Genomic DNA, 27,264 nt, shown 5'->3' with positions numbered 1-27,264 from the left:
GAGAAAAGTTCTCCCTGTGTTGCCCAGGCTGGTCTCAAAATCCTGGGCTCAAGCAATTCGCTCACCTCAGCCTCCCAAAGTGCTGAGATCACAGGCTTGAGCTACTGCGCCCAGTTTCCCACTTACGTTAACACTATCACATTGGCCGGTAAGTTTCAGACATGAATTCCGGAGGGGACATAGTCAAACCCAGCACCAGGTCTCAGGTGTCCTTACTTCTCCCTCTGCAATTCTGGCTTCACCACATCCCCTCAGGTATAGGGCCCTGTTGTCCGGACCACGTGCTTCTTCCCAGGACTGAGAGGGAAGTGCTGGGGTTGCATGATAAAAACCCATGTGACTATATGACCATTAAAATGAATAGCCCCCAGAGCACTGGGGAGTGGGTACCGGGGCTCCCTGCTACCCAGACAGACCAGTTAAGGTCTTCCAGGCCTGGATGTAGGCCAGGCTACAGGGAGGGAATCAGCACCCAGCTAGAGCAGAAGGGTCTGAAGGAACCAAAAGGGGTTCTGGGGCAAATCTCAAACCATGGGCAATCTTCATTCAAACACTCAGGGAACATTCGAGCTAGACAGGCCCCCAAAGACTCTGATCCTGTGTTCCCCTTTCAGGGAAAATTGAGGCCCAGGGAGGCTTCTGCACCCTAGACAGCCTCCACCCTTTAGAGGGATCAGTGAGGGAAAGTCGGACCCCAGCAAAATGGAGAAAGTCCCAAATTGGAGACAATCAGAAAGACAGCACCAGTGCAGACCATAAACCAGCGCCCCACCTGCTCCAAGCTGGGCTCCAGTCTCCTAAGGATGAGCTGGGCCCATGCAAACTCCCTTCTTTTTCCTGTGCAAACACAAAACTTGTGTTTCCTGCATGTGGGCCACCAGGCAACCACCCTCTGACTCGAACCCCTGCCCACAGACCCCAGTACCACCCAATGATTGGCCGGGGGCACCCCCAAAGGATCCGACCATGCCAAAAGTAGCCACAGGCAGATGACAGTGTCAAAGGGAAGGGGAAAAAGTGGTTTTTGTTCATGCAGACCATAGGAGTGAAGGCTGGAGCGCTCCCAAAGGCAAGTCCGTGTGGCTAAGAATGCGAGCAGGGCTCCCCAGCTGGCCTGGCTCCCACTGTCTGTGCATTATTGTGTGCGTGTGTGGCATTTCCACTTGGATTACTATTTCAGCTCTCAAAATTGGACCAGTGGCTCACAAGAGGATCCATGAAGCAGCAACATATTGAGCCATCAGGATTTCAGGGTGAACATGGGATGTCCTCTACATGCAGGGACTGTCCACCAAGTGTGACACTGGATGCAGGATGACCTGGACTTGTCCCAGGTGCATGGTCTCTTAAGACACTTGGCTGGATGGTGGCATGAGGCCAGCAGTGGTTTTGTGTCATTCGCAAGTAAAGCCCAGGGCCTTCCCTGGAAGCTGGCGTTGTTGTACTAGAATGAGTAGAAAGGCACGCTTTCCAGGACAAAGCTGATGTGCACCACACTGACGATGGGAAAGAGCCCATGCTGTCTCTTCCTGTCCACGTTGCATTTGTAAGAATGAAACTTGCCTGAGTTGCATGGAGGAAGTTGCAGGTGGGAGGATGCGGTGTCTGGGATCTGCTTTTTTCGTTGTTGGTTTTTTTCAGTAGAGACAGGGTCTTGCTATGTTGCTCAGGCTGGTCTCCAACTCCTGGGCTCTAGCAATCATCCTACCTCAACCTCCCAAGGTGCTGGGATTACAGGCATCAGCCACTGTGCTCAGCCAGGGATCTGCTTTATGAAACTGCAGAAAGGAAAAAAAGTAAAAGTAGAGGTGGGAAACAGATTGACAAGATTGGACAAATGTTAATGATGGTTGAAACTGGCTGGTGATATACTATTCTATTGCTTTTGTGTATGTTTGCAAATTTCCATAAGAATGCTTTGTAAAGAAGTAGAGGTGATACTGTTACATATTGCTGAGAAAATGTAAAACCAAATACAAAGTTAACAAAAAGAGAGAAATTATCTTTATGTACATATAGACAATATATGCACACATACATGTGTGTATGCGTACACATTATGTGTACATATGTATGTCTATAACATATAGACATGTACATGTTATATACATGCACATACAATAAAAGAAGGCAGAAAGGCTGTGGGCAGATACCTGCTCAAGAGTTTTTGTGGCATCATTGCAGTGGCATTGCAGCCCTTACTCAGGGGTCCTTGCTGACATGAACTCACAGCAGTGTGCCTCTCACCTAGGCCTGCATCTTTCTAATTCGCCAGATAGGAAGCCACTCCTGGCACTTGGTCAGTTCAAACACAAGAAGTGTTTGATGATTTTTTAATTCTGTTAATTACTGAAATCCATGCTAGAGGAAAAAAATTGTTTTTGTTTTGAATTTACTTATTTATTGAGACAGAGTCTTGCTCTACCGCCCAGGCTGGAATGCAGTGGTGTGATCACGACTCACTGCAGACTTGACCTCCCAGGCTCAAGCAATCCTCCCATCTCAGCCCCCTGAGGTTACAGCCTCAGTACCTGTAACTACAGGTACACGCCACCGCACCCAGCTAATTTTTATATTTTTTGTAGAGACAGGGTCTCACTATATTGCCTAAGCTGGTCTCAAACTTCAGAGCTCAAGTGATCCTCACAGCTTGGCCTCCCAAAGTGCTGGGATAATAGGCTGCTTTGAATTCAGGTAACAATTGCTTGTGGGTCCTGAAGTAAACCCCCCAAAACGTTCTGGCTATCAATCAATAACCAGGGTTGGGTTCTGTAAGGAAAGATGGCTGCAAACCCTTTGCCACTCAAGCAGAGCAGATCCCCCTCCCATGAATCTGGGATGGGCTCAGTAGCTTGCTTGATTAATCAAATGAGGCAGACGTGATGCTGCATAGCTTCTGAGGCCGGGTCTCTAGAGCTGCTCCTAGGCCTCCTGGAACACCTGCTCTTGAAACCCAGCTGCCATGCTGTGAGGAAGCCCAAGCAGGCCTGTGGAGGGAGCCACAGGCAGCAGCTCCCAGGGCTCTGCCAGGCATGGGAATGGGCCATCTTGGAAGTTGAATCCTCAACCCCAATCGAACTACTCTAGCTGACACCCCACAACACAGAGCCAAGCTATCCTGCCAACTGTTCCCAAATTTCTGATATAATCATAGGTATAAATAAAACCATTTTTTTTGGTTTTGTTTTTGAGGTGGAGTCTCACTGTCGCCCAGGCTGGAGTGCAGTGACGCGATCTCAGCTCACTGCAAGCTCCGCCTCCTGGGTTCAGGCCATTCTCTAGCCTCAGCCTCCCAAGTAGCTGGGACTACAGGGGCCCACCACCACGCCCGGCTGGTTTTTTGTATTTTTTTAGTAGAGACGGGGTTTCACCACGTTAGCCAGGATGGTCTCCATCTCCTGACCTCGTGATCCGCCCACCTCGGCCTCCCAAAAGTGCTGGGATTCCAGGCGTGAGCCACCGCACCTGGCTAAAACCACTGTTTTAAACCACAAAGTGTTGGGATAGTTGTTTACTTGGCAGGAGATCATTAGAACAGGTGTTATCATGCTAACAGAAGAGAAGGTACTGGCTGCCTGTCCACACCCGACTTCATGCCTCAGTGTTGAACAGTAGAGTAGTGGCTGTGATTTGAGGCAGAAGGGAATGGTGAGTACACACAGCTGTCAGACACTGAAGCAGGCAAGCCCTGCTGAGAAAGTCCTGCCCCTGAGGGCTTTCAAGTAACAGCTAAGATCCTGGTCTTCTTCCTGATGCCACGAGGTCATCAGAGCCCATTTTCATTTTTTATTCCAAGGGGCTTACCCATGGAGCAGATCTTGGTGATATAATCAATATCTCAGATGCCCCTAAAACAACCACTCCAGGGCTTAAATAACACAATTTTTAGTTTTCAGAATAAGCAACTGAGATTTTTTTTTTTTTTTTTGAGACGGAGTCTCACTCTGTTGCCCAGGCTGGAGTGCAGTGGTGCGATCTTGGCTCACTGCAACCTCCGCCTCCCGGGTTCAAGCGATTCTCCTGCCTCAGCCTCCCAAGTAGCTGGGATTACAGGCACGTGCCACCACGTCTGGCTAATTTTTTGTATTTTTAGTAGAGATGGGGTTTCACTGTGTTAGCCAGGATGATCTTGATCTCTTGACCTTGTGATCTGACCACCTCGGCCTCCCAAAGTGCTGGGATTACAGGTGTGAGCCACTGCGCCCGGCCTTTTTTTTTTTTTTTTTTTTTTGACAGGGTTTTGCTCGCACTGTCGCTCAGGCTGGAGAGTACAGTGATGCAGTTGATCATGGCTCACTGCAATCTCCACTTCCCAAGCTCAAGTGATCCTCCCACCTCAGCCCCCCGAGTAGCTGGGACCACAGGTACACACACACCACCAAGCCTGGCTAATTTTTAAAACTTTTGTAGAGATAGAGTCTCGCTATATTGCCCCAAGCTGCTCTCAAACTCCTGCTCTCAAGCGACCCTCCCCCCTCAGCCTCCCAAAGTGCTTGGATTACAGGTGTGAGCATCCACACCCAGCCAGGATTTCTTAAGGATGCTGGAGTGTGGGCAGCCAGCTCCATCTCTGAGACTTTGACCCTTCCCCAAATCGCAATCATTTTATTCCTTCATCAAAGAAAAAAAAAAGATGACTTACTAGACACTTGTTAAGGCACACACCACACACAAAACTACAGTATAGTAGGACAGATGGTAACCAAGAGAGAACTCAGGATCTGTCACTACCAGCTGGAAACACCTGACCTCCAGCCTGCAAATGTGACAAGCTGGAACAACACCAGCAGGACACTGAACACAGCTTGCACGGTTGAGTCTCTGCATCATTTCTGGACATGTGGCCAAGTAACCAGAACAACTTGAAATGGCACCAAGCCTTTGCTGTCATTCCCATAAACCTCTAACAGTGAGCTGGGTCTTGGGTCTTCAAAGAACCTGTCTCTGTCAGCTTATCTTATGCTGTGTAACAAACAGGCCCAAAGCTCTTGGTGGCATACACCAAGCATGGTGGATCTCTCACTCACCACGATGGCCCCTCTGCTGGAGGGCTGGGGTTGTGCTCCATTTTCTCTTTTGGAAGGAGCAGCCCCTGTCTGAGATCTCACTTGTCTCACAGCAGAGGGATGAAATGGCAGGACGCTGGCTTTGACGGGCTCCATTCAGCAATGGTACATGCCAAGTGGGTTACATTTCACTGCCCAGAGCAAGTTACATGGCCACGTCTGATATTGATGTGTGGGAAATGCAGAATCTTCCTGCAGTTGGGGAGGCAGATATTGGGACAATATGCAATTCATTACAGGGCCAGCTGGATGAAGAATGGCCAAGAGCCCAGGCTCTTCATCCCGAGCCAGGCCGAACCAGCCGAGGCCCTGAGATCAAGCCACGGTCATCAGTGTTCGTTTGGAATTATGCCTTGTCCTTGTTGCGTCCACATTGTAGTAGGGTTTCTGTTTTTTAATTCATCTGAAATTGGTGGTTGGTGTGGTCCACAGATGAGAAACAGGAACTCTCAATGCTGCCCTTCAACAGGAGCTGCAGTGGGAACACAAATGGTGCAGCCACTTTGGAAGATGGTTTGGTGGTTTCTTACAAAACTAAATGTACCCTTCACATATGATCCATCGCACACCATCCAGCAATTGTACTCCTTGGTATTTGCCCAAATGAGTTGAAAACTTGCATCTACACAAAAACCTGCACGTGGATATTGATAGCAGCTTTATTCATTATTGCCAAAACCTGGAAGCCTTCAGGAGGTGAGTGGCTAAACAAACTGTGGTGCATCCAGTCAGTGGAATATTATTCAGTGCTAAAAAGAAATAAGCTCAAGTCATGGAAAGACATGGAAGAACCTTAAGTATTATTAAGTCGAAGAAGCTGATCTCAAAAGGCTGATGCTGTATGAGTCCAACTCTATGACATTATAGAAAAGGCAAAACTACGAAGACAGTAAAAGGATCAGTGGTTGCAGGAGTTAGGGAGGACAGAGGGATGAATAGGTGGAGCACAGAGGATTTTGAGGGCCGTGAAACTACCTTGTACGATACTGTAATGGTGGATACAGGACAGTAAGCGTCTGTCCAAACCCATAGAATGTACAGCACTGAGAACGGACCCTCATGTAACCGATGGACTTCAGTTAATAATATTGAATCAAGGCCGGGCGCGGTGGCTCAAGCCTGTAATCCCAGCACTTTGGGAGGCCGAGGCGGGCGGATCACGAGGTCAGGAGATCGAGACCATCCTGGCTAACATGGTGAAACCCCGTCTCTACTAAAAATACAAAAAACTAGCCGGGCGTGGTGGCGGGCGCCTGTAGTCCCAGCTACTCGGAGGCTGAGGCAGGAGAATGGCCTGAACCTGGGAGGCGGAGCTTGCAGTGAGCCGAGATCGCGCCACTGCACTCCAGCCTGGGTGACACAGCGCGAGACTCCGTCTCAAAAAAAAAAAAAAATATTGAATCAAAAAATAGCAAACAATAAAACAGTGCTCTTCAGACACCATCACCTGCTGTGTCACCTGCTGGGAGCTGGAGGAGGGGCTTCCTAGCCCCTTCTGTTTTAAAGGCTAGGCTGGTGCTTGGCTCAGCTCTGTCCTCCCCTAACACTAACCACCTTTGTATGCACCACAGCCCACTGGAGGGGTTTTCTGATGTCACCTCCCCAGGTGGAGAAAGCGTCTGCAGCAGGGACCTTCTGTCTCTCTCTTCATTGCTAAGTCTCTGGTGCCTGGAACAGGGGCTGGCATGCTGGAGCTTGGAATGTCTACCCAGCCCAGTGCCTCTGCCCTCTGCCTGGATGGCCACAGTGCCCTTCTGGTCCCCTCACCCCCTTCCCTCTTGCTGGCGCTCCTCCTTCCTCACCTGGCAGCTGAGATGCTTCTACCACTCCCTGCTTTAGTCCCTCTGGGGCTCCCCACTGCTGGCTGATGAAATCCAACCTTTGGCACTAGTCCATCAGGCCCGGGGAGGTACAGGAGACCAGTAGGACAGGGCAGGGAAGGGGGAGGCCCAGCAGGCACACCCAAAAGACACCCTTACACTACACCATATGTATGCCCGTGTGCCGGCCTCACATGCACCAGCAGGCCAGGCCCGCCAAGGTCCCCTGGCACCAGCAGCCTCCCCTGCCTCATCTGTCCTGCCTCACCCTCATCCTCTGGCTCCAACACATCCACCCTTCTCCCTCACCACCTTCATCTGGACTGTCTGTAGATTAACGGAGCAACTGCCTGTCTTCCCAGCCCAGTCCGTGGGACAGGATAGTGCAATGGTTTCCAGGCCTGGTCCCAGAGCACCCCAGCCCAACATCCCTCTGCCCTGCCAAGGTCAGCAGCATGACCTCAGGTGGATTACTCCATGCCTCAGTGTCCTCTTCAAACAAGGAACATGGTGGGACCTGGCTGAAGCTGATCCTGCTTAGCACATGCCTGGCACAGGGAAAAGTCATTGCTATGTGCCTGGCGGTCCTGGTGTCATAGTTCATATGATGATCGTGGATCCCCAGTGGAGCTGCGGTGTGACTCCCACACGGCCAACCCATGAGTGCTCTGGCCGCCAGCCGGTGCCTGTGTTTTCAGCTTGGATGAGGCCTGGGGGCTGGGACGCATGCTCGTATCTGCTCTTCCCCAACAGCACGGGTGAGAAGAGAGCTTTGCAAACAGTGCCATCGGGTATTATTTCCATGGCTGTCCCCACATGAGAATCACATAACACAGCACTGGAAAAACCCTGGACATTTCTCAGCCCAGATGGGGAAACCGAGGCCCCCAGAAGGAAAGGCCAGCTTGCCTGGGTCACATGTGCCCAGAGTCCCACCTGTGACTAGCAACCCACGGAGGGTGGTGGCCTGTGGGTCCCTGCAGCCAGCTCCTGCCCTGAGGAGAAACTCCTCCTGAGAAATGGCACTGGGCCTCACCTTCACGTCCCCACGAAGCCCTCACACTGCTTTTGAAAAAGCTACCCTTGAGTGACAAGAGGGTGCTGGGCAACCACATATCCCGTGCCCAGGGGCCAGGACTGTGAGAAGTCAAGCAAGGTAGGAGCCCCACCAGCCCCGGCTGCAGCAGGAGGCCTGGCAGCAGATGCCACTGTGGATGATGAGGATCCACCCTAGCAGATCGGTCACCAGAAACAGTTAACTCAGGTTACCCTGTGCACCCACGAACTGCCTGCCAAGCACCCGGTCCAGCCTCCTCCCAGCCCAGGGCAGAAGGCACTGCCACCCTCCTTTATCTCAGAAGGGAAACGGCTTTGTGCTGCTCACACAGGTGAATGCTGCGGTTTCTCCACTGGGGAGAGGTTTGAAGGTTGAAGCCAGGTCTACATGGGTCTGGTCCCTCGTTACCATCGGCTGAGGGTCCCTGTTGCTGAGGCAAAGCAGCGGGACCTGCCACTCTCAGGTCCCAGGGGCATTTCCCAGAGTCTGGCCCCAGCTGGGCCTCGAGGCCAGCCCCTTCGCCCTCCTCGCGCAGCCCTTCCAGGCAGCTGGGGGAAGCTCAGTTAATTATATGTCTAAATACATCTCGAGCATCTCAAGTTGAGCCCCCCCTTTGTCCCTGACCCAGTGCGGGGCCGGTGGGGGGGAGGGAAGTCAGCAACTGTCACGTAGGGCCCCATGAGGGTCCACCAGCTCTTTTCTTCTCCTAGCCCAAGGCACCAGCAAAAATACTGCTAGCTGTTCTGTTTTTGCTATTTTACGTCACCCTTTCCATTGTAAGCCATAATTTTCAGAGGTTTATAGGTCAGCTATTAAAAAAATAATAAACGTCTCTTTTACCAAGAGGGAGCGCTTTGAAACTAGTCGGCTGGTAGGGCCGACAGTGTGGGTGCACAGGGAGGCACACAGCCTCGACTTCTTCCACCAAAGCCTGGTCATCAGAAACCACCCCTCCCCATGCTCTCCTGGTTCCAGGGCACCACCCCTTTGTGTTCTCATTTCTCCCTCCCCTCAGAGGCTTCGAGGCTGCCCCCCTCCACTGCAGGTGTGACTAGACCTTGAACATTTTGGGTGTTTTGACCTAGGGAGACCCTGGTGCAAGGCCTGAAGAAAAGTCTGTAGGACTGGATGTGTCTTGGTGGAGTCCTGCTCCCCACCCTCTACCCCAGCACATCCTCAAACTAGCAGGGTCCTGAGCCCATCAGCTGGGGGCAGAGGGGTTTCTCATGGTTTCCTTTAAACAAGCCTGAGTCTGGGCAGCAAGTCAGGGGCTGTGCTCCCTGCCTGCTGGGGCTATGTGAAGCCCACGCTTGTCTTTCTGCAGCCCCGCAGGTGGGAGGTGATAAATGCAGGGTGCACTGCAGGCCGGCCGCCCCTCCTGAGATAAGGGAACTGGAGCAGGTGGATTTGGGCCAGGCCCAGCCAGGAGAGAGGCTTCCCCTTTTGGATGGACTGGGGATGCTCACTTTGGCCTGCTCTCTCTTGCGTTCTAGCTCTCCAGCTTTTGGGGGTGCAGGAGAAGGCAGCTGGAGGCAGGCATAAGCACAAACAGACTGGAGTTGCAGCATTTTTCGGCCTCTTTATTTAGAACCCGGCGGACGAGGGGCCGGGGCAGTGGTACAGACGGCTCAGGAACCATTTTAACAGATTTGTCTTCAAGTTTAAGATAAACACAGTAATAATAAGAGAGCGAGCGAAAGCGCGAAGAGACTGCAAGCTAGATGGGCATGTATGGCAGCTACAGCTTGTGAGTGACCCCTTTCCCCAGAGTCCGCGATGAAAATAAAGTTACACTTGTCAATAACCGGATGTGGGAGATGGATGGTGCCTTTGGCATAACCAATAACCAAGCTAGTGCGTGGCAGAGCGGTCCACGCCTGGACATAAATAGAAAATATAAGTTAGTATAACTTTAAAAACTTTTTGTACAAATATACATGGTTTTTTTATTTTTTCCTTTTTTTTTTTCTTTTTTCTTTTTTTTTTGCACTGAGTTTCAGCAGAGATTAAACATTTTATATAAATGACTCTTAAAGCTTTACACCTTGGGACCAGTGTACCTTCTCGTGCAGAATACATTTAGATATAAAAAGACGTTATTAATACATTGCACAGTTTTCAAAATTTAAACACAAAACCGAACGCTGCTCTGCGGCAGCCGCCGCCGGTTGCTGCTACATGAACGGTCCCAGCCGAGGCCCAGCGCCCTTCCAACGTCCGCTGCCCCGGCAGGTTCCCTCGGGGCTCTTTGGGCTCTAAACTGCGGGGAGAAGGGGGGTCAGGAAAGCCGGCGGGGACCCCGCGGGTCAGCCCCCCGCACCCCCCAGGTGCGCTGTACTCACTTCGCTCACCGCAGCCTCTTGCGCGGGGTCTGCTCCACCGAGCCCACTCCAGGGGCGGCGCTGGGAGCGGGACACGGCGCGGGGACATCGCCCGACGACTTCTCAGGCGCTGATCTCTTGCGCTTGGCGAAGAAATCTGCGGGCGACAGCGCGCGCGGCCGGTCAGGGCGGGGCCGGCCCGGAGCCCCGAGAGGGGGCCAGGAGAGGGCACGGGGCGCGGGCCGGCCGGGGTGGGGGCGCCGTCCCCGCCCGCGCCGAGGTCCGCGGCGGGTCAGCTTTGTTTACGTCGCCGCGCAATGTGCTGTGTAAGCATTTCCCCTTGTCCCGCGGCCAAGCCCCCCGGGGCCGCCGCCGCGCTTAACCCCCTCCGCGCCGTGCTCACGGCGCCCGGCCGCGCCCGGGGAGGGGCTCCCGCGCCAGGGGCGAAGACCGCGCTCCCGGGGGGTCGCGGCCGGGACTCAGCCTCCCACCCCGCCCGCGCAAAGCCGCTGGAGGACATAACAACGGGGCGGGGAGGGGGGTGCGGGCGCAGCCGCGCCCTGAGCGCTGCGGGCCCTTTAATGCCACGGGAGGAGGCGGGAACCCAGCGAGGCCCCCGAGGGCTGGGGGGACCGGCCGGCCGGACAAAGCGGGGCCGGGCCGGGCCGGGGCGGGGCCGTGCGGGGCTCACCGGAGATCAGAGGCCCGGACAGCTTCTTGATCGCCGCGCCGTTGGCGCTGGCGGCCGCGGTGCCGGCCGCGGGACGTCCCGAAATCCCCGAGTGCAGCTGGTCAGCGAGAGGCTCCTGGCCGCGCTGCCCCTGGTTCGCGCCCTGCTCGGCGCTCTCTTGAGGCGCCGCGTCCTGGGCCGGGGCCGGGGCCGGGGCCGGGGCCGGGACGGGGGCCGGGGCCGGGGCCGGGGCCGGGGCCGGGGCCACGACTGGGGCCGGGGCTGGGGCCGGGGCCACGACTGGAGCCGGGGCCGGAGCCGGAGCCGGGGCCGGGGCCGGGGCCGGGGCCGGGACCGGGGCCGGGGCCAGGACCGGGGCCGGGGCCAGGACCGCGACCGCGATCGGAGCCGCAACCGGAGCCGGGGCCGGGGCTGGAGCCAGGACCGGGGCTGGGGGCGGGGTGGACGGCGGGGCCGGGACCGGGACATTAGGCAGCTGCTCCGGCGCCTCCTCGAGGCCGTCGAGGGACTCAGCGGCCGGCTCGAGGGGCGGGCTGACAGCCACCGCGACCGCGACGGGCCGCGGCGCCAGCAGCAGGCGGCAGCGCCCCACCTGCACCGTCTCGCGGTAGAACGCGGGCACCGAGTCGCTGTCCACTTCGGTCCACTGCAGGCGTCCTGGGCCCCGCAGCGGCATGTCCTGCTGGAAGTCGTAATCCCAGCGGTTCTGGTCCTCGGCGTTCAGCTCGGCCAGGCGGGCCTGCAGCTCGCGGCTCAACTCCTCATGGTCCACCGGCCCGAAGAGGCTGCGGCAGGCGCTGGTGCGCACAAGTACTGGGAAGGTCCCACGGGCGACAAGACGCTCCATCGTGGATGTGCTGCGGAGGGACGCGTCGGACATGGCCCGGGGCTGCGCGAACGCGGGCAGCGAGAGAGGAGAGGACAGCGAGAAGAAGGGGAAAGGAGAGGAGGAGAGGGCGGAGGCCGGGTGCAAGGGAGACCCCGCGCCGCCCGACTCTGCGTGTGCGAGGGACGCGGCGGCTACCTGGCTGTCCGGTGGTGGACTCTCCTGCGTCGGGTTCGTCTGTCTCGTTCGGCCGGCAGCCGCGCCCCCTCGATGCCTGCTGGCTCGCTCGCTGGATCAGACCTGGCTGGCACCCCTCGAGCACAGCGCACTTGGCCTGTGGAACGCCCAGCCCGCCTGGGCCCCCTTTATACGCGCGGGCCCCACCCCCGTGCGCGCGGGCCCGGCCGCGATTAGCATAATGTAGTATTTTCAGTTTCAACAACACCGCGGCGATTGGCTGCCTCCCCGCTGCCCCGCCCCTCCGCGGCCCGGCCCCAGAGCACCGCCCATTGGCCGCCCGCACACCCACCGGGGGAGGGGCGGGGCGCGCGGCCGGGGCGCGCGGCTGATTGGCGGCCGCGGGGCGAGCGCGCTGTAGCAGGGGAAGGGGGCGGTGAGCGGGGCGGGGGCGGGAGTTAAAGGGCGCTGCGGGCGGTAACGTGACACCGCGACGCCCCGCCCCCCCGCCCCCCCCCCCCCCGAAACCCCCCCCCCCCCGCTCCCGCCCCCCGCCGGCTCCTTTGTCTGCAGGCGGGGGCCTCAGCCCTGCGCGGCAGGGGCCGGCTCCCGGCGGGTCCAGTGTCCGGCCAGGCCCAGCTCGACCCCGGCCCGGTCCGGACCCCAGCGCCTAGCTCCGTCCCGCGCTCGCCCCTGGGCCTCCTGCGCCAGCTGACAGGGCTTGGACCCGCCGCTGCCAGCTCGGCCCTGGCCTGCGCCGGATGGGGTCTTCGGCTGCCCCCGCGCGGCCTGCTGCTGCTGGGCTGGTGTCCTTTCGAGGGCTCCGCGCACCTGGAGCCCTCACACACCTGCTGGCCCTAAAGCCCTCGAGTCGGGAGGGAGGACAGGGGTCAGCTCCACTCTTTCCCCGAGGGACCATGTGTGGGACACCTTGAGAGACTCCCACCAGCCCCCTGGAGCTGGAGTCTGAAGCTGCTATCTGCGGAGGCCCACCCTGCCCAGTAAATGGAACAGAGGCTGAGCCCATCATGTCACTGTCGGGGGTCCCAGCCCTTCTCAGTCTTGGGCCGGACCACTCCAGCCCCGGAATCTGCCTGTCCAGGCTAGCTGGAGGCAGTTGTACTGGGTAAAAGTGAAAGATCTGCCCGAGGTCACAGGGGAAGGGGCTGTGAAGAAGCATGCCCCTCCCCCGCCTGCAGCCCTTCCTGGTACAGACCTTGGTCGTGCGCACACGCGCACACACACACACACACACACGCACACACGCACACACACATACACACACACAGTGCTTCACCCCAGCCAGGCCAGACCAAGAGAGACCATTATTTCCCGCTGCCTCCCTTTTGACCCACTTACCATGAGGCAGGAAGCCCCCTCCTGAAACCGGGAGCCTCCCAGGTCGGGAGGGGGACTGTCAGACACCTGTTGGAGGGTCCAGCAGCCCATGAGCTCTAAGCCCCTATCTCAGGTGAGCCTGTGAGCCAGCCAGAGAGACATCTGGGAGGGAGGGAAGGTGAGGTCCCCTGAACCCCAACCAGCCTTCCTCTGAGTCCCAAGACACCCCCACCTCCATGAAATGCTGTGACATCGTGCAGATGCAGCTGGGGGAGCAGGGCTCGTCTTCTGGGTCTTGGGGAAGAGAGATCTGAAGTGAGGGGGGCGAACTGGACAGGACAGGGTGTTAACCCAGGAGAGGGGCCAGAGCCACTCTTGGCTCTTGGCAGAACCAAACGCGACAATTTATGTTAATGTCATATTCTTCTCTGCGCACAATTTACAAATTTCCTGCAACAAGCACAGATGTCACAATTTTCATCTTAGGAAAACAAAGAGAAGCTGAAGAAGGCTCCCCAGGCCTTGCGAACCCATCAAGCAGGGCTCATATCAACTGGCCTGGGGGCAGAAAGAGGCAGAGTCTAGTCTGCTTCGTGCCCCTGTGCCACCACCTCCCCAGAGACTAGGAGCAAAGGGCCAGAGTGGGTAGTGACCTAGTGGCGCCTGGATACCCACACTCCAACCATCAGGACTAACTGGCCCTGGTGACACCGCTCAGAGGGTGTAGCTACCATCATCCTGTGTTAGAGAAAATCAGCAGAGACTCCGAGTCAGCCGCGGAGGCCGCACAGCTGGAAGGAAGCAGGCTCGGAACTCCCAAGCTGCCTGGCTTTCTGGTTTGGTTTCCACTTAGGTTTCCTACTTTTATTTTTCCACTTTACCAGCTTAATTACAGAGTCAAACCCAGTGCTGTGGGGACTCCTCTGTCTTGGCTTCATTAGAAGGTGAGAGGTGACCTGCTCTAAGTCTGTCACTCTGAATTTGATCAAGGATGGTACCTAGTAGCTTATTAAACCTGCACATCCCAGGAGCAGGACTGCATCCCCCCAGCCCGAGCCAGGGACACACCTGGAGAAAGGCACCCCAGGAGCTGGGGGCTGGGAGTTCCAGGCTCTGAGAGGAGACCCAATGGGCCCAGAAGCAAGCAAACATCTGTCTGGGTGACAATCAGGCTCTATTTTTGTAATTAAAAATGTATCCAAAGGGAAAAAAGAAACAAAAGGAACAATATTTGTACTCTGTGTTGCTGCAGAGAGCAGAACTGCGGAGGGGGTGCTGGTTCCAAGGGGTGGGCTGGGCTGTGCTAGTGCCCCAAATCCTGCAAGCGCAGGAGTAGGGGGGGCCTCTGAGGGGGGTCGTGAGTTCCGGGCCCTTGTGTGCATGTTCACGTCCTGTCATTCTTGCCCCCAGCGGAGAGAGCAGCAGAGGAAAAGCAGTACATCCACCAGCCTTTGCATTCTCCTCGGAGCACACAGACATTTTCCTGCTATCTTGCACACAAGTGGGCCGCGGGACTCGTTTTGGCCGGGAACGTTGTCAGGAACTCTGTACACCACTTCCAGGCGGTCACGTCCAAGCGGCCCAGGCAGTCAGTCCTTCTGCGCCCTCTGCTGGCCAGATGGAGGCTCCAGACCCGGCGGGGCCATCAGGAGAGAACAACCGAGTGCCCTCTGCACACTGCATTGCCTGTGTTGGGCACAAAGAATGAACTTTTATTGCATCTTAACCCACTAGAAATGTAGGCTTGTCCGTCACAGTGGGGTGTTACATACCCTAATATGTAGGGAAGGCATAGGTAGATTTCAGTTGGCCTTTTACAGATAAGGAAACCAAGGCTTGAGAAGATTCAAACCTTTCTGCAGCCGGGGCTCACACCTACACTCTCAATACTTTGGGAGACCAGGGCGGGTGGTTCGCTTGAGCCCAGGAGTTTCAGACTAGCCTGGGCAACATAGAGAAACCCCATCTCTACAGATATTTTAAAAATTAGCTTGGTGTGGTGGCACATGCCTGTGGTCCCAGCTACTTGGGAGGCTGAGGTGGGAGGACTGCTTGAGCCCAGGAGGTCAAGGCTATAGTGAGCCGTGATTGTGCCACTACCCTCCAGCCTGGATGACAGAGCGAGACGCCCTCTCAGAAAGAGGAAGAAGGAGAAGGAGAAGGAGACGACGAAGAAAACAACTTGCTGCACAAGCAGCTAAGGCAGGATTAACCTGCAGCCCTCACTGCTTTGCGTTCCTGCTAGGAAAGGCCCAGAAGCCAGAGAAGCCTAGGTCCCTATCCTGGTGGATCTTCGTGCTGGAGTCATTAAACCAGCTATTTCCCAGGGGCCACCCATGGGCCAGTCCTCACCACAACCTCATGGGTGGTCAGTCAATGTTGTGGGCCCACTTTACAACCGAGGAGACAGAGGCTTCCAGAGGCAAACACACTGGCCCATGAGTAGCAGAGCCGGGGTAGGCCCAGGAAGCCCTGTCCTTAGCCACATGTGCTTTCTGGCGGGTGACCTCCACTCCAGTGCCTCCCTGGCTGCCTGAGGCCTCCTCTTCCCGGGTGTGGCAGCTGTACAGCTGCCTTGTCGGCATGTTCATGGCCCCATCAGGAATGTGTGCTGCAGGTGGCTTCACAGGGCTAAGAATGCCTGTCCTAGGTCAGGCCCAATCCCTACCCAGAGCCCCAGGGAACCCAAATTCTGGGACACAGGACACCCGGCCAGCGGGCCAATAGCCCCTATCAGGAAGTGACCAAGGACAGGCCGGGAGCTTTTCTCTTCCCTCTGACCCATGGTGAAACCTGCCTCGGGCCTGTTCCCTGGGTTCTGAGGCCCTGAGCTATCTGTCTTCAAACAAACGAAGGCCTCAAAGAATGTTCTATTGAGCCATGGGCCCCATATCATCCATCAATCACAGAGGGCTGGAGAATGCAGGCACAGGGTCAAGGTGGGTGGAAGGTGAGGGCTGGACACCACCTGAATCTGTGCTGATCCAGGGCCCACTAGAGTCTCCGGGTACCCGGAGCCTGCCCTCAGCAGCACCACCCTCCCGCAGCACCCCAGGGATCCTGCAAGAGGTGTCTGTGCCCTTCCCGGCTGCCTCCCCAGCTGCTCTCCAGCTGGTGCCCTTTGGAGAGGGATATGATAAACAATGACAACACTCGCTGGCTTCATCTTGTTCCTGCTCAGGGCCCTGCCCTAACCCAGGGTTAAGCTCATTGCCTCATTTAATCCTTCCGAGACCCCTGAGAGGGAGGTGTGCTCATGCCCATTTTGCAAGGGACGGGACTCAGGCTCCCAGAGGTTAAGCCACCTGCCTGAGATCGCTGAGACTTGAGGTTGGCTCTGCCTTTCACCCAGCCTGAGCCCCTCCATAGGACTTCTGTGCGGGAACAAGAAAGCAGGAACGGAAAGAAGTCAAGGGCCCTGGGAATCTCCCCTGACATCCCCCACCCCAAGCACTAGAGCCAGGGCTGGGCATCTGTGCAGGGTATAACCCTGCCCAGGGATGCCTGACTCTGGAAAGGCCACCCCTTTGGCCTCAAACCACATCACCCAGCAGGAGGTCCTCAGACCAGCCCTGGACAGGAGCTTGACTGGCTCTGCCCCCAAAGGCCGGAGAGACCCCTGCCCCCGCTGAACCTCCACCTTCCCATCCATTAGATGGGGTGGGGAGTCATCCAGCCCAGAGGCCCCAGGGGCATGGGGAGTGACAGATTAACCCAAGGCCCCCCCTCCCGCAACAGGCAGCTCAGCACAAACTTGGCGGGGGGCCATGCTGGGCCAGAAGAGCTCCCCCGCACCAGTTTCCCGCGCAAGGCTCACCCCGCCCCCCAGGACAGGCTGTTCTTGGAGCGGCTGCCAGGCACGTCCTCCGCAGGTGCCGGCCTCCCTCCAGTGACGCGGCCACATGCGGCACAAGCTCAGATTACAGGGACGGCCTTGTGCTGGGGGTTCGGCCGGGGGTCCTCACTCCCCAGGAACCGATGGGCGGAGCTGGGCAGGCCCTGAGGGGAGGCACAGTGGGAACAGGGAACAGTCACCCCTGCTCCAGAACAGGTCCAGGGGCTGCTTCCCTTGGGGTTTGGAAGAGAGGGACCCCACTGATCCCAGCCTGCCTGAGACTTTGCTGGTTTCGGCACTGAATGTCCCAGGAAAGCGAGGGCCACTGGTCATCCTGGGCTCCACACGGCTCCTTTCTGGGCTAGGAAGGGAGCTTCCGGGCTAGGAAGCAGGTACCGAGGAGGATCTCAAGGACACGTGGGGACCTATGTCAGACACCCCTGCAGCCAGCTCTGAGCTCACCAGGCCTTTCCTCCTCTCCCTGCCAACCCACAGGACACAGACACAGGGTCCCAGGCCCAGTGGCTCACTTCATCAGGGAAACAGCAGGACAAACAAATGTGGTGTGAGCAGGTCTCCCTTCCCACCAAGCCCCCTGACTCTGCTGGAGCTGGGGGAGACCCCTGTGACCAGCATGCCCTGCGCACAGGTTACACCAGGGCCCCAAGGCCTCTCCAAGCCACTCCCTCCCACCCTGCTTTCCACACCCAAGCCACAGTGTTCAGAGAAGCTCAGGGCCTATTCGAAATGCCAGAGTGGGGATGCCTCCAGACGGGTGGCATGAGGGCCCCCAGATGCACCCCACCACGCCCTCCTTCATGCAGGAGGACAGGCCTGCAGTTACTGAGGAAGCCCCACCCATACTGGGCCCTTGGGGGTGAAGGGGCTTCCCAGGCCTTGAGGGAGACTTGATTTTAGATGTCAGTCAAAAGCGCCTGCTACATGGCGTGACCTCTCTGAATCCTGTTACTTTCCTGTGCAGGAAACTGAGGCCCAGAGAGATGGAGTGACTGGCCCAGGGTACCCCAGTAAGTCAGACAATGAAGCCACCTCCTGCCCTGGGCTGGTGTCCCGCCCCACTGACCTCCAGGGTCAGAAAAGGAGGGGAGCCCCCATCACTTCACTCCTTCCTTCTTTCCTTCCTTCCTTCCTCCCTCCCTCCCATTTTCCACCTCCTCCTGGCCGAGTTTTGAAGCCAGGGCAGTCGGCCAGACCCAGCGCAGAGGCCAGGAGGTGACGGCAGGCCTGCCCTGGCCGCCTCCCAGGTGGCTGCGCCCCACAGGCGAGGGCTGCTCAGAGTAGATACTCGACCGGGAGGTTGCCTGTGCCCCTTTCCCCAGCCACAGGGGCAGCCACTGGAACCTGGCAGCCTCAGGGCTGAAGCTGGGCGCCTGAGGGCTGAAGCTGGGCGCCTGCTGCCCCCTGGCGTCCTGAAACGGCACAGCCACCAGGACCCCCACCCACCTCATTCATGCCTCACACCTGGGGGTGACTTGGGCCAGGGCCTTGCTCTCTGACCCCGAGTCCCCTCAAGTCTAAGATGGGGGCTCTACCCAGTGTGGCTCCCCAGGCTGCAGTGGGCAGGAACGCATTTTTCACAAAACCCTAACCCATCAGATCTGGGGGTGGGGCGGTCTCAGTGGCACCTCAGTGGGAAACAGCACGTGGACCTCGCCCGTCTCTAGGGAGTGGGGGAGGGGAGACAAAGAGCCCGCTCTGCGGAGAGGTGGGTACCCGCCCTGCCACCCCTCCCCCGTTTCCTCTCTGCTCCCTCTGCCCCTCCTCCCCTCCCTCCTCCTTCCTTCCCTCCTCATCCCCAGCTCCTCCTCTTCCTCTTCCTGCCCTGTCCCCCCGCAGGCCCGGCCGGCAGCCCGGCGCCCTCTGCCTTCGTTCCCGCCACTGGCGCTGCTGCCCGGAGCCCCTAGGTGACAGCCAGCCCCCAAGGCGGCAGCCTGTCTGTCGGGCCTGCACCTGCCCACTGCGTGGTCACTACCTGGGCACGTATGGACACTCACACCCTTCAGTCCTGAGCACAACTGCGCTCTGGCTGCTTCAGAACAACAAGGAATCATAGTCCCGCTTCTGGCTGGGAGCTGGGGGCCAGCAATCAGGGCAGCTGGGGAAGTGGTTAACGAGGTGGCAGCACACAGGCTGGGCTCAGAGAGTGAGCAGAGATGGGCCTAGGGGAGGGGGCTGGAGAGGGTTGCAGGGCTTGGGGCTGCAGCTCAGGAACTGGCTTCACCTTGGAGGCTATCAGACCTGCTCCTCAGCATTGGCCCAGCAAGGGGAACAGCATGGGGAACAGGGGACAGGCACTGCCTGGCCAGCAGCAAACATGTAGGCTGTGGAGTCGGGCAGAGCATCTGCCTCGTACTAGCTGTGTGTCCTTGGGCAAGTTGCTTAACCTCTCTGTGCCTCTTCTTGCTCATCTGTAAAGTTTCTGATGAGGCTTACAGGGCAAGTCAATATGTGCCTGGCACAGCGGCCTTCTTCTTGAGGACACCACTGCCCTCACCATCACCAGCGTCTCCCTCCAACCTAGAGGGGCAGGCAGGGCAGAGACCTGCCACTGGCCACACCTCCAGCTGTGATGCAATGAAAACTGGACATTCACTCTATACCCAAGGATGTGGGCTCCGGGGAGGAAAGGCACCTACACCCCCTTCACGTAAACAGGCAGGCAGGGTGAAACAGGTCTGGTTTGTTTGTTTATTTTTGAGATGGAGTCTCGCCCTGTTGCCCAGGCTGGAGTGCAGTGGCTCGATCTTGGCTCACTGCAATTTCTGCCTCCCAGGTTCAAGCAATTCTGCCTCAGCCTCCCAAGTAGCTGGGATTACAGATGCCCAACACCACACCTGGCTAATTTTTGTATTTTTAGTAGAGCCGGGGTTTCACTATTTTGGCCAGGCTGGTCTCAAACTCCTGACCTCATGATCCACCTGCCTCAGCCTCCCAAAGTGCTGGGATTACAGGCATGAGCCACTGTGCCCAGCCTAGGATGAAATGTTATCTAAATGACGAGCAGTTTGGGCAGTGAACCCCACCTTTGTCAGCGTTCAGGACAGTCCATGGGATTCAGGTCACTATGACTCTGATGCATCAGTCTTCACGCCAGCCCTGAGTGAGCACTGAGGCACACATGATGCCCAGCGCCCAGCAGTGGCCCCATCCCCTAGCTGCTGGTCAGTACCAGCTGCCACTGCAGCACACCCTCTCTGCCAGGCAGCCTCATGCTATGCACTTTATGTGCAAATGATCTTGTCTGATCTTCACAACATCCTGTGAGGCAGGGATTAACGTTGTCCCCATTTCACAGATGGGGAAACTGAGGCTCAAGAGTTCCAGACCCATGCAAGGCGTGGTCGATGGTGAAGATGCCAGCCTGCTGGGGCTGGCTGCAGAGTGCATGTATAAGTGCTGGGCCCTGTCATGAGCACGGGCCCCTGGCACGCATGCTGACTGCTGGGGATTTTAAGATTGGGGCCCCCTGCTGAGCCCGATCTACAACTGCCCCCTTCCCTGGGTGCTCCAGGTTTCAATTTGAAGCAGTTAGTGAATTGAGCTCATGTGGGGTCTTATGTGTATTTGTATTTGCTTTGGGGTTTTTGGGGTTTTTTTGCGGGGAGGGTTGGAGTTTTATTGAGACAGACTCTTGCCCAGGCCAGAGTGGAGTGATACAATCTCGGCTCACTGCAGCCTCCGCCTCCCGGGTTCACGATTCTCATGCCTCAGCCTCTCAAGTAGCTGGGATGACAGGCATGCGCCACCACACCCAGCCAATTTTTTGTATTTTTAGTAGAGACGGGGTTTTGCCTTGTTGGCTAGGCTGGTCTCAAACTCCTGGCCTCAAGTGATCTGCCGGCCTCAGCCTCCCAAAGTGCTGGGATTACAAGTGTGAGCCACCTCGCAGGGCCCTGTATTTGAATATTAGCCATGGCAGCCCGGCAGATGCTGCTGAGGGTGTCTGGGCACCTGGACCGGGGCCTGGTGGCCTGAGCAGCGCCACCTCCTCAAATGTCAAATTGAGGCCTGGACTAGGGGTGTCTGATTTATGGCCTCACCTGTCTGTCTGTCCATTCAGCATTATCTCCCTGGGACCTCAGGGGCGACTGTGCCTTCAGGGGCTTCTGGGTGGGCAGGCAGAAGCAGAAATAAGTATACAAGGCAGGCCAGTGCCCAGGTTACATGATGAAGGAGGGATGGGGGATTTTCAGGGCAATGACTTGTGCCAAGACCCAAGAATGGAAGGGAAGGGACGTACAGGCAATGGGACCATTCCAGGCAGGGCACAAAGGCACAGAGCCACCCAAAGATGAGTGCAGGGCAGGCAATGCTTGAAGCTGGAGCTCTCTATCTCTCATGCTTCTTTGGTTTGCAAAATGTGGTGTGATCCAGTGGGGGCTGAGGGGCCAGGGCTCCGGGGCTGGCAGCCCCGGAAGCAGAGCAGTCACCAGAGGTCCAGGGTGAGAACCACCAGAGTTTTAGAAACTCACCCAGCCAGGTCCAGGGTGCCCGGAGCAGGGAAGGGAGGCTGCTACATCTCACTGAGATGCCAGCGTGGCTGCCCCCAGTGGAAACCAAATAGCCAGGTTCCCTGAAGCTGCCAGCAAGTCTAGGGGCAGGGAGGACAGGTGAGAGCTGAGGGCCTCCAAGGGTCAGAAGTAATCGCATGGGTTTTGTGACTTCTCGTCTTGCTTCTTGGAAATCTTTCCTGCTTCTTTCTGGATTACCCTACTGAATTCTGAAGGTTCTAAAAGACCTGGAGGCTGGGCACCATGGCTCATGCCTGTAATTCCAGTGGGAGGATCGCTTGAGGCCAGAAGTTCAAGACCAGCCCAGGCAACATAGCAAGATCTTGTCTCTATTAAAAAAAAATTTTTTTTTAATTAGCTGGGTGTGGTGGTATTCATACACAGTCCCAGCTACTAGGAACACTGAGGCAGGAGGATCACTTGAACCCAGGAGTTCAAGGTGGTGGTGAGCTGTGATCACACCACTGCACTCCAGCCTGGGTGACAGGGCAAGACCTTGTCTTATAAAAAGTAAAATAAAGAGATCCTGGATATGGGTTAGATGGTGAGAGCTTGGGGCTGTCCTTTGTTCCTGGGGGACAAGGGACTGGGACCAAAGGAGGCTGAGGTCGAGGGAGACGTGGGTACCTAAGAGATGGGCAGTAGCTAAGCTCCAGGCCCTCAGGCAGGTGCCTGTCGGGGGACAGAGGCACTGGTGGCCATGCCACCCATCCTACCTGAGTTTCCCAGTTCTGGCTGGTGAGCAGGTGTGAGGCTGCTCTCTCAGGACCCCGTTCTAAGGCACATCTCTTCCTGATTCCACGATGCCCTTGACATGCGCATACACGCTCACATGCACACGTACACATGCACACGTACACATGCACACACACCCCACCACGGCCCTTGCCAGGTTGGGACCACCAGCTACTGGCTCCTCCCCCTGCCTCCCTGGATGGACATCCGTCCTTTGCAGGAGCTGTTCTTCCTTCTTCCTGAGTCCTGAGGTCGGGCAAGGCATCCCTCAAGGGAGTCCGCAGGTTGGGCCCACCGCCCCGCAGTTCCCAGTTTCTATACTGTTGCCTGGCTACCTCCCCAGCCTCCACCATCGTCCCTTCCTGCCTCCAGGTCAAGGACCGGGGAGAGTCCATCTGGCCTCCAGGGTCCCATGAGGGGAGGGTGACCCAGTTTGTCCAGAGCTGCCCCAATTTTGGCATGGGAAATCCTACATCCCAAAACTCCTCAGTCCCGAGCAAACCAGGTCTCCCCCAAGCAATGAGTGAGCTTCCTAGAGCAGGGTCCCAGCTCCTCCACCCATCTCCTCTGGTCCCTTGGCCTGTGGTATGAGAAAGGGGACGTGGGCTGCTCCAGACTATACCCTCGCTGTCCCCCAAAGGCCCCAAGGGCTCCAGTTTTCAGGACTCACACTGGATGCCTCCCCCATGGGCCATCTGGGCCTTTATCTCCTTCAGCTGTGGCTGTTGGCCAGCGTGAACCCAAGTACGTGAACCACAGCCCACCACGCTGGAGCCCCCAGGTCCAGGCCCATAGTGGAGCCCAGTGAGGGGAGGGTGCTCGCCCATCCAGGACCCCAGGCCTCTCCCCAAAGCTCATAGCAGGTTGCTGCCCTCCCTCCATTTGGACACTGGTGTCAGGGACTGGGCCCTTGGCCCTAAGCCCGTCTGGGGTCCCTAGTTCACTAGAGGCCAGTGGAGAAGCCCCTGTTGGCAGAGCCTCCTCCAGGAACGTGCTGCCCTGGCCCTAAAGGCCACAATTCCACAAACCTCTCAGGGGATGTGTCTGAGTCCAATGCCCAGCCCCGTAAGAACAAACCCTGGATGAGGTCCAGCCCCTGCCCCTCCTCCTAAAAGTCTCTGTCCAAACTCCAGTCCCAGAAGAGCATTCATAGAGTCCAGTTCTAGAAGGTTCCTCAGCACCTGACGGCTCACTTCCTCAAGTGTCATCTGCAGAGTTGGGGCCTAGCAGGTGAGAGGCAGAGTGGGCACCACCAGGCCTCCCCAGGACTATCTGACAAGCTTAGCCCCTTTGGGCTGAGAGCTGACCCCTGGGGCCCAAGGATACCAGGTCAGGGGGTGAAGGACCTTTGACCCCAGCCCCCCAGACTCTTAACCAGACACCTCCCAGATGAAGCCGAGGCCAGGCACCCAGTGCCTACAGCAGGCTGGAGGTCCCTCATAAGACTGTGGTTCCCAGGACAACATACCAAGCCTCGGGTGCTGGGATGGAGCCCCACGGGGTATCAGACACAGATCCCACTGTGGGATCCAGGCAGCCTCCACTGACCAAGGTCTGCAACCGCACCTCACCTGGTTGAGAAGGTGTGAGGTGGGCGGGAACGGAGGTTCGGGCAGGCTGGAGTCACATCCAACCAGGCCTCAACTCTAGTCCCGTCCCAGGCAAAACCTTGCTGGCTTTGTTGAGACAGGTCCTTAGAGAATCATAGGAGTAAGAGTAGGAAGCCTCAAGGAGAACACATTCACTTCACCCATGGAGGAATGGCGAAGGCCAGACCCCTCCCCACTCCTTCCCGATCCCCCTTCTGTCCTCTGCAGCATCACTCTTTTAAATCTTAAAATTGTAAACAAGGTTTTCTCTCTTCATCCCACTTCCCCTCTAGCCACAGTCCCGTTTCTCAGCCCCCTTTTGGTGCAAAACCCTTCAGAAGGGTGTCCAGCCCATTCCTCCTGCTTGAATCCCAAGGGTCAGCCCCTAGGCCCATGACACTCTTGCCAAAGCCACCAGTGACTCCAGCGCTCGGCCCCAAGGAAGCTCCCAGGCCGCCACTCACCTGCCTGTCCTCTCCAGGTCTGGCTCCTTTATTTTTCCCTCCCTTTCCCTGGTCAGAGCCCCGGCCACCTCCTCCTCATGCTGGAGTCCAGCCTTAGCCCTTGGCCCCTCTCCTCTCTAGCCCCATCCACTCCTGGTCATCTCATCCAGGGTGGGAGCTCTAAGTAAGACCTCAGCATGAATGACACCCTCATGTCCAGCTCAGACCACAGCCGCAAACTGCACACTCTGCCCTCTGTTCTGGCCCACAGGCCCCTCCCCTGGATGGACCTACAGGGTTCCCTGCCCTCATGTCGCCCCCAGCCACCCCTTCTCAGCAGCCTCTCCCTGGAGGCCCCCTCATTTGGCCCTCTCAGCCCAGGCCCCAGTCAGCAGGAAGCCTGTCAGCCCTCCTTCCAGGGAGGTTCCAAACCTGCCCCTCGAATCCCCCCATGCCCCATCCAAGTCCACACCGCCTCTCATCTGGACCACGGCAGAGACCTCCTGCACTGCCCCCTCCCCTCAATCCCTCATCAGCACATCAGCCAGAGGCTCCCTGGAGAACAGAAGGGGCTCAGAACCGTGCAGCAGTGTCCACTGCACACACAGGAAGAACTCAAGTGCCCGTAGGTGGTGAGTTACTTCCTTATGCATTGTGGTGACCTGGATTATCTGCCTCCCCGAAACCTGCACATGTACTCTAATAATGCAAGCTACGAATGGGTGGTCACCTTTGCCAGCTGTCATCCCAAACAGCTGGCACGGGGCATGCACACAGTAGGTGCTTAATAAGTGTGTGTTGGGTTAAGATAGGCCCAAAGCCATTTCAAATGTCCAGGCAGTGGTGTAGGCAGGGGTCAGCTCTGAAGCTGGCCTCCTCTCATTCAGGAGACCCTCAGAGGTCCCAGCCTCCAGGGTGAGGCCGTCAGAGCAACACTTCTCAGTGCACATCTGGCTGTGTCCCTGCCAGCCCTAATAGGGCGATCCCTCTCTCTAGACTCACTTTCTGCCCCGTCACCCCACTGTACACCCGTGGTGCCAGCCCCTTCCAGTGGCTCAGCTTCCTGAACACTCCAAGCCTGGGCTCACCTCTAAGCCATTATCCAGGCTATTCTCTCAGCCAGGATGCCCTTCCCATACCCGACCTTTAAGACTGGCTGAGGCAGCACCTCCTCTGAGAGGCCTTCTCTCCCAAACCTGAGCCCAGATGAGATAAAGCCCTTCCTTCCTCCAGTCAGCCTGGATCCTCTCATCTGGCAGAACTGTTGCCCTGCTTCTCCGAAGCGGTGAACGCCCTAGGGCTGGGGACGCACAGGCTCACTGGCCCATAACCGAAGCCGCTTCCTCTGGAGGAGGAAGTCCAGGGGTCCCAGGGTTCTACTAGCTTTTTTCTTCACCCAGCCCAAAGGGCAATTTTCCCACATTCCCTCAGAAACAGGAAGTTCCCCTACCCACACCGAGCCCATTCATGACAAAAAAAAAAAAAAAAAAAAGGTCTATCCAGTTTCCTCTGCTCAACCAGTTCCCGGGCTACCTGAGACCCTGCTTCACCTGGAGGAAGACAGTGTAAGTTCCCAGGACCCCCGCCACCCCTCAGCGCCAGAGGACCCTCAGCCTCCCTCACGCACCTCTGGGCAGTTTGGTAACTCATCCCATCTCCTTCTGCCACTTCACCCTCTAAGCCCTCCCCAGGGAACCCAGGAGGCGTCTGGAAGCTGTTGAGGACAGTCCCTCACATCTGCCCCATGGAGTAAGGGTTCATGTGGATGCCCATCCTCCCCCAGGAGTCCCAAATCTAAGACACTCTGAGACTCCTGTCACCCACCCCCACCTTCCTCTGCAGGCCTTTCTGTGCAGTCCTTCCAGGAAATCCTGGCTGGAGCTGGGCTCTTGACTTTGGGCTCTGGGCTCTCAGCTTGACTGCACCCTCCCCAGGTCCCCAGGGAGACCAGTGGTGACTATTCTTGAAACCGAGCTTGGCAGAGGATCTGGGGACACGCACTCCAGATGCAAACACATTTGCACGGTTTCAGCTGGAATCTCCTTGCGCAGTGCACTGCACCCGTGGGCTTGCTGAGAAACAAACTCACAGAAGGCGGATTCATTGGACAAAAGGTATTTGGTCCCCAAATTTATTGACGTGTGTGAATGGGCGCCTTCAGGACGAAGACCCAAAGATACGGGGAAAATTGCCATTTTTGATGCTTAGGCTCAACAAAATATGGACATCCATGAGGGAACACAGATTAATCAAAGGACCTGCGCTAATGCTACTGGACCACAAGGGGAAGCGCAGCGAGGGTTGTTGGTCTAGATTTCTTGAACTTTCTGAGCCGCATTCCTTCCTTCTGGGCCTGGAGCAGGACCCTCCTGGAATGGGGTCTTATGCCCTACAGTCAAACAAGGCAGGTCAGATAATTTCTTCATGGCCAGTTTCTGAACACAAAGGTGGAGCAATATTTTTAGGTTTGATGTCTGGCTGTGGGGAAAGGGGGGCTCCGATTTCTATGACCTGCCCTGGGGAAAATGGATTCTAGTTTCTATGACCAGCTTCGGGGAAGAATGGCGCTGAGAGACAGCAGAGCAAGAGAAGGTCAGAGAAAAAACCTTTTGCTTCCAAAGCTGCTTCTGAAGCTGCTTCATTTTGGGGTATTATTTTCTGATCCCCGACACCTGAGCTGCTGAACCAAGGGTAGCCTGACCCACTCCCACATGACTTAGAATAGCTTCACCAGCCGGCCTTGGGCTACCTGGCTCTGGCCCCCTGCCCACCAGGACTTTGGCCGGCTCTCACTTGCCTCTGCGGTGTCTGTCTCACCCTGTCTCACTCCTGCA

The 27,264-nt window shown here is 57.0% G+C and overlaps 2 protein-coding genes across 6 annotated transcripts; both read right to left on the bottom strand.

Annotated features, from left to right (window-relative positions):
* Positions 1-9,502: 9,502 nt before the first annotated feature.
* On the bottom strand, positions 9,503-12,153 carry CDKN1C (cyclin dependent kinase inhibitor 1C). Of its 5 annotated transcripts, none has more exons than XM_009185378.4 (4): positions 11,980-12,153; positions 10,956-11,812; positions 10,286-10,421; positions 9,503-10,198 (listed from the first exon to the last, which is right to left on the bottom strand). In XM_009185378.4, exons 2-3 carry the CDS (start codon positions 11,800-11,802, stop codon positions 10,291-10,293), a joined length of 978 nt encoding a protein of 325 aa, XP_009183642.1. In that variant the 5' UTR covers positions 11,803-11,812; positions 11,980-12,153; the 3' UTR covers positions 9,503-10,198; positions 10,286-10,290. The 5 variants fall into 5 exon arrangements, with proteins under 5 accessions (XP_009183642.1, XP_009183641.1, XP_031509679.1 ...); XM_009185377.4 differs by having other exon boundaries at positions 9,503-10,203; positions 11,980-12,150; XM_031653819.1 differs by having other exon boundaries at positions 11,548-11,812; positions 11,980-12,147.
* Positions 12,154-13,708: 1,555 nt separating this feature from the next.
* On the bottom strand, positions 13,709-25,895 carry SLC22A18AS (solute carrier family 22 member 18 antisense). Its single transcript, XM_021925409.2, is given in 5 exon segments — positions 13,709-14,637; positions 14,639-14,771; positions 14,774-14,888; positions 14,890-14,982; positions 25,575-25,895. Coding segments are annotated over 5 exon segments (1,005 nt in total). The 3' UTR covers positions 13,709-14,294.
* Between the last annotated feature and the right edge of the window lie 1,369 nt (positions 25,896-27,264).

The sequence above is a fragment of the Papio anubis genome, chromosome 12 (assembly GCF_008728515.1).
Source record: "Papio anubis isolate 15944 chromosome 12, Panubis1.0, whole genome shotgun sequence".
Lineage (NCBI taxonomy): Eukaryota > Metazoa > Chordata > Mammalia > Primates > Cercopithecidae > Papio > Papio anubis.
Note: the sequence above shows the minus strand (reverse complement) of the source record. Positions and strands in the feature narration are given on the sequence as shown.

Excerpts from the sequence above, each read along its gene's own strand:
- CDKN1C (XM_009185378.4), bottom strand. The coding sequence starts at position 11,802 with ATGGAGCGTCTTGTCGCCCGTGGGACCTTCCCAGTACTTGTGCGCACC. Across the intron at positions 10,422-10,955 it reads GTCCGGGCCTCTGATCTCCG|ATTTCTTCGCCAAGCGCAAG; the intron begins GTGAGCCCCGCA and ends TGTCGCCCGCAG.